Raw genomic sequence first — 12,525 nt, 5'->3', positions numbered from 1 at the left:
AGCGAGAGTTTTGTTTTTGATAACATGTCTTTTATAGCTGAGTTTTTTTTCATGTTATATGTGTTTTATAGCTTTTGTTTATCATCAAATCAAATCAAATTTTATTTGTCACATGCGCCAAAAACAACAGGTGTAGACCTTACCGTGAAATGCTTACTTACAACAATGCAGTTCAAGAAATAGAGTTAAGAAAATATTTACTCAATAAACTAAATAAAAAGTAACACAATAAAATTACATAACAATAACGAGGCTATATACAGGGGGTACCGGTACCGAGTCAATGTGCGGGGGTACAGGTTAGTCGAGGTAGTTTGTATATGTAGCTTGGGGTAAAGTGACCATGCATAGATAATAAACAGCGAGTAGCAGCAATGTAAATAGTCCGGGTGGCCATTTGATTAATTGTTCAGCAGTATTATAGCTTGGGGGTAGAAGTGGTTAAGGAGCCTTTTGGGCCTAGACTTGGCGCTCCGGTACCGCTTGTCTTGCGGTAGCAGAGAGAGCAGCCTATGACTTGGGTGACTGGTGTCTTTGACAATTTTTTGGGCCTTCCTCTGACAACGCCTGGTATATAGGTCCTGGATGGCAGGAAGCTTGGCCCCAGTGATGTATTGGGCCTCTGTAGCACCTTATGGTCGGATGCCAAGCAGTTGCCATACCAGGCGGTGATGCAGCCAGTCAGGATGCTCTCGATAGTGCAGCTGTATAACTTTTTGAGGATCTGGGCATGCCAAATCTTTTCAGTCTCCTGAGGGGGAATCGGCTTTGTCATGCCCTCTTCACGACTGTCTTGGTGTGTTTGGACCATGATAGTTTGTTGGTGATGTGGACACCAAGGAACTTGAAACTCTCGACTCGCTCCACTACAGCCCTGTCGATGTTAATGGGGGCCTGTTCGGCCCTCCTTTTCCTGTAGTCCACAATCATCTCCTTTGTCTTGCTCACATTGAGGGAGAGGTTGTTGTCCTGGCACCACACTGCCAGGTCTCTGACCTCTTCCCTATAGGCTGTCTCATCGTTGTCGGTGATCAGGCCTACCACTGTTGTGTCGTCAGCAAACTTAATGATGGTGTTGGAGTCGTGCTTGGCCACGCAGTCCTGGGTGAACAGGGAGTACAGGAGGGGACTAAGCATGCACCCCTGAGGGGCCCCGGTGTTGAGGATCAGTGTGGCAGATGTGTTGTTGCCTGCCCTTACCACCTGGGGGCGGCCCGTCAGGAAGTCCAGGATCCAGTTGCAGAGGGAGGTGTTTAGTCCCAGGGTCCCAACCTGAGAAGCTCCCACAGTGTAGGTTACAGCCCACTTAATTACAGGGCCTCTCTGTGCAACTGGCTTCTTTCAGGGGGTTTATTGTTATTTTATTATAAGGACGGGTGTGTTGTTTAGCAACTAAGCCGATGTGTGTGCATCTTGGGGGCAAAGCAGACGGTGTTGGCTTAGAATAGGATTATTGACAACATGTAAATAATATTTTGTCTCCAAATGTTTATTGAAAACATAAATACATTTTCACAATAAGCACTTGTTGTCTCTCAAATACATCGCTACAGTTGTTGCTTAGCTAGCTGGTACATGCCATATTGTCATACAGTGGGCTCCAAAATTACTGGCACCCCTGACTGGCAATGCACAAACAATACTTTCAAAAATATAAACAATATAATTATAGAGATAAACTCAAAATACCAACATGTGAGAAATACTGTACTTTATTAATGTTTCAATGGAACCAACCATACAATTATTGAATACAAAATAAATGTCACCAAAATCAAGGTTTCATAATTATTGGCACTCCTCATTTAGTACTGGCAAGGATAACACCATGGAGTCTTTTCCTGTAATGTTTGACAAGGTTAAGGAACACATTTGGAGGGATTTTGGACCATTCCTCTATGCAGATCCTTTCAAGATCCTTCACATTCTTGGGTTTGCGCTTATCAACTGCCCTCTTCAACTCAGCCCACAGATGTTCAATTGGTTTGAGGTCCGGCGACTGAGATGACCATGGCAGAACATTGATTTTGTTGTCACAGAACCATTTCTGTGGGGATCTTGAGGTATGTTTTGGGTCATTGTCTTGTTGGAAAGTCCACCTACGGCCAAGTCCCAGCCTTCTGGCAGAGGCAACCAGATTGTCAGCCAAAATTGCCTGATACTTGGTGGAATTCATTATGCCATCAATCTTAACCAGTGCCCCTGGACCTCTGGAATTAAAACAGCCCCAAAACATCACTGACCCACCACCATATTTCACCGTGGGTATGAGGTGCCTCTCCTTGTATGCATCTCTGTTTCAACGCCAAACATGCCGATGCTGTATCTGACCAAAACGTTCAATTTTGGTCTCATCTGACCAGAGCACCTTCTTCCAGTCATAATGTAAATGACGTTTGGCAAACTCCAAGCGCTTGCGTATGTGTCTTGGGGTCAGAAAGGGCTTTCTTCTGGCAAACCTTCCAAAGAGCCTGTGGTTGTGGAGATGGCGTCTGATGGTGCTTTTTGAAACCTGGTGACCCCAAGACGCCACCAAGGCCTGCAATTCCTTCACAGTGATACTTGGGGATTTTGTTGCTTCCCTCACCATCCTCCTCCCTATCCTGGGGGGTAAAATGCATATGCCATCCTCTACCCGTGAGGTTTTCTACTGTTCCATATCGTTTATTTTTTTAAATAATTGCCCTGACAGTGCTCAGTGGTATATTCAATCGTTTGTGGATCTTCTTGTAACCATTACCAGATTTATGAAGGTCTACGACCATCTGTTTCTTTTGAACTGCCAGTTATTTTGTTTTCTTCATGTTGTTGGATGACAAAGGGATATTGCATGCGTGTTACCTCATTTTTATACCCTAGTGAAACAGGAAGTGATGTAATTGCTCAATATAGTTCCTTAAGACTTAGATAAACTTAAAAAAGTGGAATTTAATTCCTGCTTTAATTTTGGTAGATGTAATTTACAATAATCTTTAAGGGTGCCATTAATTGTGAAACCTTGATTTGGAGGACATTGATTTTTAATTAAATCCAAAAATTATTTTGGTGGGTTCCATTGGAACATTAATATAGTACAGTATTTCTCACATGTTGGTATTTTGAGTTTATCTCTATAATTACAGTGGGGAAAAAAAGTATTTAGTCAGCCACCAATTGTGCATGTTCTCCCACTTAAAAAGATGAGAGAGGTCTGTAATTTTCATCATAGGTACAGGTCAACTATGACAGACAAATTGAGAAAAAAAATCCAAGATTTTTAATGAATTTATTTGCAAATTATGGTGGAAAATAAGTATTTGGTCACCTACAAACAAGCAAGATATCTGGCTCTCACAGACCTGTAACTTCTTTTTTAAGAGGCTCCTCTGTCCTCCACTCGTTACCTGTATTAATGGCACCTGTTTGAACTTGTTATCAGTATAAAAGACACCTGTCCACAACCTCAAACAGTCACACTCCAAACTCCACTATGGCCAAGACCAAAGAGCTGTCAAAGGACACCAGAAACAAAATTGTAGACCTGCACCAGGCTGGGAAGACTGAATCTGCAATAGGTAAGCAGCTTGGTTTGAAGAAATCAACTGTGGGAGCAATTATTAGGAAATGGAAGACATACAAGACCACTGATAATCTCCCTCGATCTGGGGCTCCACGCAAGATCTCACCCCGTGGGGTCAAAATGATCACAAGAACGGTGAGCAAAAATCCCAGAACCACACGGGGGGACCTAGTGAATGACCTGCAGAGAGCTGGGACCAAAGTAACAAAGTCTATCATCAGTAACACACTACGCCGCCAGGGACTCAAATCCTGCAGTGCCAGACGTGTCCCCCTGCTTAAGCCAGTACATGTCCAGGCCCGTCTGAAGTTTGCTAGAGTGCATTTGGATGATCCAGAAGAGGATTGGGAGAATGTCATATGGTCAGATGAAACCAAAATAGAACTTTTTGGTAAAAACTCAACTCGTCGTGTTTGGAGGACAAAGAATGCTGAGTTGCATCAAAGAACACCATACCTACTGTGAAGCATGGGGGTGGAAACATCATGCTTTGGGGCTGTTTTTCTGCAAAGGGACCAGGACGACTGATCTGTGTAAAGGAAAGAATGAATGGGGCCATGTATTGTGAGATTTTGAGTGAAAACCTCCTTCCATCAGCAAGGGCATTGAAGATGAAACGTGGCTGGGTCTTTCAGCATGACAATGATCCCAAACACACCGCCCGGGCAACGAAGGAGTGGCTTCGTAAGAAGCATTTCAAGGTCCTGGAGTGGCCTAGCCAGTCTCCAGATCTCAACCCCATAGAAAATCTTTGGAGGGAGTTGAAAGTCCGTGTTGCCCAGCGACAGCCCCAAAACATCACTGCTCTAGAGGAGATTGCATGGAGGAATGGGCCAAAATACCAGCAACAGTGTGTGAAAACCTTGTGAAGACTTACAGAAAACGTTTGACCTGTGTCATTGCCAACAAAGGGTATATAACAAAGTATTGAGAAACTTTTGTTATTGACCAAATACTTATTTTCCACCATAATTTGCAAATAAATTCATAAAAAATCCTACAATGTGATTTTCTGGATTTTTTTTCCTCATTTTGTCTGTCATAGTTGACGTGTACCTATGATGAAAATTACAGGCCTTTTTAAGTGGGAGAACTTGCACAATTGGTGGCTGACTAAATACTTATTTTCCCCACTGTATATTGTTTATATATTTTTAAGTATTGTTTGTGCATTGCCAGTCAGGGGTGCAAGTAATTTTGGAGCCCACTGTGGTATAAATCAAAACACCTCAAAACAAGACAAGGTATCAAAAACAAGATACAACTAGCTGAAACTAACCACCTATGATTCCCCACATGGCAGCTTCTGGTCATTGTGGCTAGCTATCTGACCATTCAGAATCATAACACAAGGCCTTCTACCCTTGCAATGCGTGTTCATAATTTTCGTGACGTTGTCAGGCAACCCGTCTATAAGGTGTGTGGGTGTGTGGGAGGCTGGAGTCTCGGTAGCCCTGCTCTCAGATCAGCTCTTTGAAGTGTGATGAAAGGGGACCTGCAGATGAAGTGGTGTGTGTTCAGGGCAGATCCCCACCTACCACCACACTGTACTAAGGTGTGAGTGAGAGACTGTCAGCAGAGCTTCAGCAGTACTCAACAGCATCACTGATCACGTCACAGCTAAGACTGCACAGGGCATGGGCCAAGGGCGTTAATTCATTGATCTTTATGTAATCTGAGTTTCCTGATTTGCCCCATTGTTTAAGTTGTGATTTGTTGTACCCCCAGACTGCAGGACCAAGGGTCAGTTCAATGCCCTGTCCTACCACTTCAGAGGGCGCAGGTCAGTGGACCAGAGCTCTGCAGAGCAGAAGCCTGCAGCCAACAGCATACAGGAGAACAGCAGGTAACAACTAAGGCTTTGTCTGATCCTTCACTCTTTCTTGTTTGGTACCTCTGGTTACATTAAGTTCCTTGAATGTGATAACCATTCTGCGTCATATCAAACGACTGTGGTGACTAAAAGTATTATAACTAACAAAGTTATGCTATATAAATATAAGGTTGTATTTTGGGATGTGTTTTCTTATATTCCAGCCCAGCTGAAGGCACTCCTGAAAATCTTGTGAATGTCTCTCTCACCTGGCAACAAAGCACTGAACCCTCGCTGAATGACTTCCAAGACTTTGTGGTGGACATGCAGAAGACTATCACAGGTTTACGAAAGCAGGTGAGAACAGTTGTATACTACATAAGGCTAGATCTGCTGGGTTTGTTCTTTAAGAAGTATTACCCTAATCTCATTCCGTCTGCTCAGCACACATTGAAATTGCAACACCAGTCTTTTTGGATAGTGATTTGAGTGCTACTTTACATCCGTCCTCTACACTGCAAGTCCAGACATGTTCAGCTCAGGCTCTTACAGGCAGAACCCATGCAGAACATTGTAGAATCCAGACACTGTTCCTAATACTATTAGCCTGTATTGTATGTGCCCAGATTGAACAGGATATGCTGCCTGATGGTAGAGTATCTTAGCATGTAGCACATTGGGGTGGGATAAAGGAGAGCTAACTGTGCTGTAGGCTAACAGGCTAACATGGCTTTGATTAAAGGGGAACTTACAGCATTTTAACTACGTTGCAGATATGAAAAACAGACAATCATAATATCAGTAAAAAATATAAAATTCCCAGTTTATGCAACAACAAAAAAACGTTATAAGAGGTTTTAAAAATGCATTGTTTTTTACTCCAAATTCCATTATTGGCCGAATAGATGGATGCAGTTCGATGCATGATTAATACAATTCACCAATACATTTCTTGGTAGTCCCAAAAATATTGCTATCAGGTTATAAATCACAGCTGGCCTGGTACATTGTTTGCTGCCTCTAACCATTCGTGATGCACTGTTTCAGTTTCAATAACTCTTTATTTTGGACAAAAACTGACAAATATAACTAAGGCTGGAAATGGCAATACAATAAAACTAGCAAGGGCAATGATCACAAGTCAGTCATTACATAGCTAGTAGACTAGCGTATCTATTTATGTAGCTATTTATTTAGCAAGCTTAAAACATGGACCCAAACTTTACTTAGCTAGCTAGCTGCTAGGAGGATGTCATGTCATTGGACGAGTGGGAGAGTGGGCGACTTTTTTCCCTCATATCGTTTTTTTTTTGGTGGCTAAAGCTAGAGATGCAGGTGTCATTTGGTTAGCTAGCAAGAAATGTAAATCGCTTTGCTAGCTAGCTAGCTAGCAATGCTGAACTTGAACGACTGTTATCCACAGTTAGCATGCATATCTCTTAGTTGTCAATCAACTGTATTTGGCATCAATTAAATGGGCGGGCGGGCAGGCAGTTCCCATTCAGTTGTCAAAATGTGGGTTAAGACAAGCATGCATTGGCAGGCAAGCTGCAGAAGGGCGAGTGGGCAACTATTCCCCATCAAATCAAATCAAATCAAATTTTATTGGTCACATGCGCCGAATACAACAGGTGCAGACATTACAGTGAAATGCTTACTTACAGCCCTTAACCAACAGTGCATTTATTTTAAACAAAAAAGTAAAAATAAAACAACAACAAAAAAAGTGTTGAGAATTTTTTATTTTTTTAAATATATAAAATTAATTTTTTTAAAAGACACAAAAAAATATACAAAAAATATAAACAAATAAAATAATTTATCAGTGCAGTTTTGATGGTAAACTACAAGCTGAAAAAGTTTGAGAGTGTTTATCTACTGTTCCCTCGTTAGATTTGAGCTCATCTCGCTCTGGCTAACATTAGTTGTTGATCTTAAGGAGGGAGAGACACCTGTTCATGGTTGTTTGATCAATAGGACTGTAAAGTTCCCAAATGTAAGAGGACTCACGTGGTATTTACAGTGAGGGAAAAAAGTATTTGATCCCCTGCTGATTTTGTACGTTTGCCCACTGACAAAGAAATGATCAGTCTATAATTTTAATGGTAGGTTTATTTGAACAGTGAGAGACAGAATAACAACAACAAAATCCAGAAAAATGCATGTCATAAATGTTATAAAATGATTTGCATTTTAATTAGGGAAATAAGTATTTGACCCCTCTGCAAAACATGACTTAGTACTTGGTGGCAAAACCTTTGTTGGCAATCACAGAGGTCAGACGTTTCTTGTAGTTGGCGACACATCTCAGGAGGGATTTTGTCCCACTCCTCTTTGCAGATCTTCTCCAAGTCATTAAGGTTTCGAGGCTGACATTTGGCAACTCGAACCTTCAGCTCCCTCCACAGATTTTCTATGAGATTAAGGTCTGGAGACTGGCTAGGCCACTCCAGGACCTTAATGTGCCTCTTCTTGAGCCATTCCTTTGTTGCCTTGGCTGTGTGTTTTGGGTCATTGTCATGCTGGAATACCCATCCACTACCCATTTTCAATGCCCTGGCTGAGGGAAGGAGGCTCTCACCCAAGATTTGACGGTATATGGCCCCGTCCATCGTCCCTTTGATGCGGTGAAGTTGTCCTGTCCCCTTAGCAGAAAAACACCCCCATGTTTGACGGTGGGGATGGTGTTCTTGGGGTCATAGGCAGCATTCCTCCTCCTCCAAACACGGCGAGTTGAGTTGATGCCAAAGAGCTCCATTTGGTCTCATCTGACCACAACACTTTCACCCAGTTTTCCTCTGAATCATTCAGATGTTCATTGGCAAACTTCAGACGGGCATGTTTATGTGCTTTCTTGAGCAGGGGGACCTTGCTCGGTATTTATTGTAAGTGGATGGTTAAATAAAACTGCTCTAGCTTGTTCGCGTGACTCGCATTTACAGGAAAGACGTTGGGCTGTGGGTGTGTGTACATGCTTTGTGGGGAGGGCTAGTTTTGTGTGCTGCTCTGGGCATTAGTTAGCAGAGAAATATGGCATCACTGCCTCATGGGGTGCTACCTCCTTTCCTTAGCTTCCATTAACCCCTCCTGTCTGTCTGCAGATTAAAAGACTTGAAGCTCGTCTGAGTAAGACAGACTGCACTGATGCGGAGGGTCGTGAGCGATCGGACGGAGAGAGGTGGAAGAAGGATCCGTGTTCCACATGCGAGTGCAGAGTATGTACCCCACCCCCCCCACACACACACACGTACACTCCCCTACGTATTTATTTGGACAGTGAAGCTGTAATTTTTAATTTGGCTCTATACTTATACTTGAGATCCAAAATGTTTCATATGAGGTGAAAGTACAGAATGTCACTTTTTATTTGAGGGTTTTTCCATACATACAGTATCTGTTTTACCATTTAGAAATTAAATCACTTTATGTATCTAGTCCATTTGAAGGTGTCATAAGTATTTGGACAAATTCACTTATACATGTATGTGTATTAAAGTAGTCAAAAGTTAAGTATTTAGTCCCATATTCCTAGCATGCAATAACTACATCAAGCTTGTGCCTCTACAAACTTGTGTACATGTCTATACAGACCACACACACACGTACAGACCACACACACACGTACAGACCACACACACATGTACAGACCACACACACATGTACAGACCACACACACGTGTACAGACCACACAAATACTTGCACAACCACAGTCTATTCACCACCCACTCCTCAACACGCACACAGTGCAAAGTGTACAGTATATTCACTTCTCACATTCACACCCAGCTTATCAGGCCTGTTTGCCATTAGCAGCCTCTTTCTACAACTTTTCACACTGCCCGGAGGCGGGCTAGATGGATCAGATTGCCAGCGCCATTGGCGTGCCATCACTACTCCACTCAGCACCATGCCAGTGCCAGGATCCATCTGTCCTGTCCCATTCTGCCCTGGTCTGGCGCCATGGCCAGCATTTCACCCTTCTACTATTTGGCAGTACTAACCCCCTGGCACCGCAGTACCAACCTCCTGGCACCGCAGTACTAACCTCCTGGCACCGCAGACCCATGTACAGTGTGTCACTTTTCAGCTTGACCGATTCTTTTCATCTCTTTATCTTCATGAATCTCCAGTCTCTCACTGTTCCAACTGCTGGCAGAGGGGAAGGTCTCTCATGACAAACCTGACCACCCCCCTCTCTCTCCGCTCTCTATTTCTGTCTTTCTTTCCCTCCCTCTCTTTCCTCCCCCACTCCCTCCCTCCAGGATGCCCAGGTGACATGCTTCGTGGAGTCTTGTCCGCCGGTGGAGTGCAAGGGGCCTGTGAAGCTAAAAGGATTGTGCTGCCCCGTGTGTCTCAACCAGGGAGAGGGAGCAGCCAGTAACAGCCAGACCAAGACAGGGAGCCAGGCGTCGGGTAGCCATCATGTGTAACCCTCAGGGGCCCCATGCCCTAGTGTCTGACACACACACATACAGTGAGGGAAAAATATTTGATCCCCTGCTGATTTTGTATGTTTGCCCACTGACAAAGAAATTATCAGTCTATAATTTTAATGGTAGGTTTATTTGAACAGTGAGAGACAGAATAACAACAAATAAATCCAGAAAAACGCATGTCAAAAATGTTATAAATTGATTTGCATTTTAATGAGGGAAATAAGTATTTGACCCCCTCTCAATCAGAAAGATTTCTGGCTACCAGGTGTCTTTTATACAGGTAACGAGCTGAGATTAGGAGAACACTCTTAAAGGGAGTGCTCCTAATCTCAGTTTGTTACCTGTATAAAAGACACCTGTCCACAGAAGCAATCAATCAATCAGATTCCAAACTCTCCACCGTGGCCAAGACCAAAGAGTTCTCCAAGGATGTCAGGGACAAGATTGTAGACCTACACAAGGCTGGAATGGGCTACAAGACCATCGCCAAGCAGCTGGGTGAGAAGGTGACAACAGTTGGTGCGATTATTCGCAAATGGAAGAAACACAAAACTGTCAAACTCCCTCGGCCTGGGGCTCCATGCAGGATCTCACCTCGTGGAGGTGCAATGATCATGAGAACGGTGAGGAATCAGCCCAGAACTACATGGAAGGATCTTGTCAATGATCAAGGCAGCTGGGACCATAGTCACCAAGAAAACAATTGGTAACACACTACGCCGTGAAGGACTGAAATCCTGCATCGCCCGCAAGGTCCCCCTGATCAAGAAAGCACATATACAGGGCCGTCTGAAGTTTGCCAATGAACATCTGAATGATTCAGAGAAGAACTGGGTGAAAGTGTTGTGGTCAGATGAGACCAAAATCGAGCTCTTTGGCATCAACTCAACTCGCTGTGTTTGGAGGAGGAGGAATGCTGCCTATGACCCCAAGAACACCATCCCCACCGTCAAACATGGAGGTGGAAACATTATGCTTTGGGGGTGTTTTTCTGCTAAGGGGACAGGACAACTTCACCGCATCAAAGGGACGATGGACGGGGCCATGTACCGTCAAATCTTGGGTGAGAACCTCCTTCCCTCAGCCAGGGCATTGAAAATGGGTTGTGGATGGGTATTCCAGCATGTCAATGACCCAAAACACACGGCCAAGGCAACAAAGGAGTGGCTCAAGAAGAAGCACATTAAGGTCCTGGAGTGGCCTAGCCAGTCTCCAGACCTTAATCCCATAGAAAATGTGTGGAGGGAGCTGAAGGTTCGAGTTGCCAAACGTCAGCCTCAAAACCTTAATGACTTGGAGAAGATCTGCAAAGAGGAGTGGGACAAAATCCCTCCTGAGATGTGTGCAAACCTGGTGGCTAACTACAAGAAACGTCTGACCTCTGTGATTGCCAACAAGGGTTTTGCCACCAAGTACTAAGTAATGTTTTGCAGAGGGGTCAAATACTTATTTCCTTCATTAAAATGCAAATCAATTCATAACATTTTTGACATGTGTTTTTCTGGATTTTTTTGTTGTTATTCTGTCTCTCACTGTTCAAATAAACCTACCATTAAAATGATAGACTGATCATGTCTTTGTCAGTGGGCAAACGTACAAAATCAGCAGGGGATCAAATACTTTTTTCCCTCACTGTACACACACAGAAGGAGAGACCCTGATGGTGTGCTTACCTTACAGCCACCTGCACCCAATTGCCTCATTTTTAAAATTGTTTTTAGAAAAATCATAATTTGTATTATTTTTTTATTTGGATTGTCATGTCCCCATGGCCGACAAACTGCCTGAGGCTTGGTTTCAAATCCACTGGCAACAGGAGAGCAGTCACTATGGATCTGCTTCCTTCTGGAAGGATGAATGGATGGATGAATAAATGGATGGATGGACAGATGGACAACCCCCCTTCCTCACTCGTGGCCTCCCAAACAGGGCCTCAGATAGAGGTCTCTGATCTGAAGTGTTACCTCACCACTGCATTTGAAGGCCCCACAAAACGGCTAAAACAAGTGTGTGGTGAAAAGAGGAGGGAATGGCACTGCAGCCATTAGATTGACCATGGGTTGGCCATGTTGTCTCAAAACGCTTTCTCAGGTTAGAGATGCCGAAAAACTGGTGCTATTTTTCCCCTTTGTCTTAACGATTTAGTCACTAAATGCAACCCTTCAAAGTATTGTTTTCTTTTTTTTCACAATATGCAAAGCAACATATATACACTCGTTATGTGCCTTTTGTTCTTAAAAAAATCACATTTGAGATCATCTTTTTTTATTCACTCTAAAGACATTTTATGTACAAAATTACTTCCCCTTTTCAAAATGTTTATGGTGCTTTATATCATATTATGAATATGTATTTCTCCCTTTTGTATCACTTGCTAACATATGAAGATAATGTGAAGCCCTACAAAATCCTTTTGCAATGCAAAGATGTCTACTGATTTTTACCTTGTTATCACATCTTGCTCCAATGGCAACTGTTGGTGAACTAAATAACATCTGTTATTTAGATATGTTATCTCCTCTCCCAAAGGCCATGTCAACACTTATACAAACTTGAGGAATGTGGGTTGGGGTTGGGGTTGGGGTTGGAGGGGGAGATGTTCCTATATGACTTAACCACTCCTTACTAGAAGGCATAATAACATTTTTCTCTGAAGATGTAATGCTTTCTCACACTCCGTGTTGTTAAAGCAGTGAAAGGCCATTTGTTACCACTG

General features: G+C 43.1%; 1 protein-coding gene across 1 annotated transcript in view; it reads left to right on the top strand.

Moving 5' to 3' along the window:
• The window catches only part of LOC311145397 (peroxidasin-like), a gene marked incomplete at both ends in the record, with an annotated part of 79,467 nt that extends 69,664 nt beyond the window's left edge, over positions 1-9,803 (top strand). Inside the window, 4 exons of the mRNA XM_084181623.1 lie at positions 5,288-5,405; positions 5,597-5,729; positions 8,474-8,587; positions 9,636-9,803. Coding sequence (XP_084037749.1) covers positions 5,288-5,405; positions 5,597-5,729; positions 8,474-8,587; positions 9,636-9,803 — 533 coding nt within the window. The remainder of the gene's footprint in view (positions 1-5,287; positions 5,406-5,596; positions 5,730-8,473; positions 8,588-9,635) is intronic.
• Positions 9,804-12,525: the final 2,722 nt, after the last annotated feature.

The sequence above is a fragment of the Coregonus lavaretus genome, assembly GCF_964263955.1.
Source record: "Coregonus lavaretus genome assembly, chromosome: 18".
NCBI classification, from domain to species: Eukaryota; Metazoa; Chordata; class Actinopteri; order Salmoniformes; family Salmonidae; genus Coregonus; species Coregonus lavaretus.
Note: the sequence above shows the minus strand (reverse complement) of the source record. Positions and strands in the feature narration are given on the sequence as shown.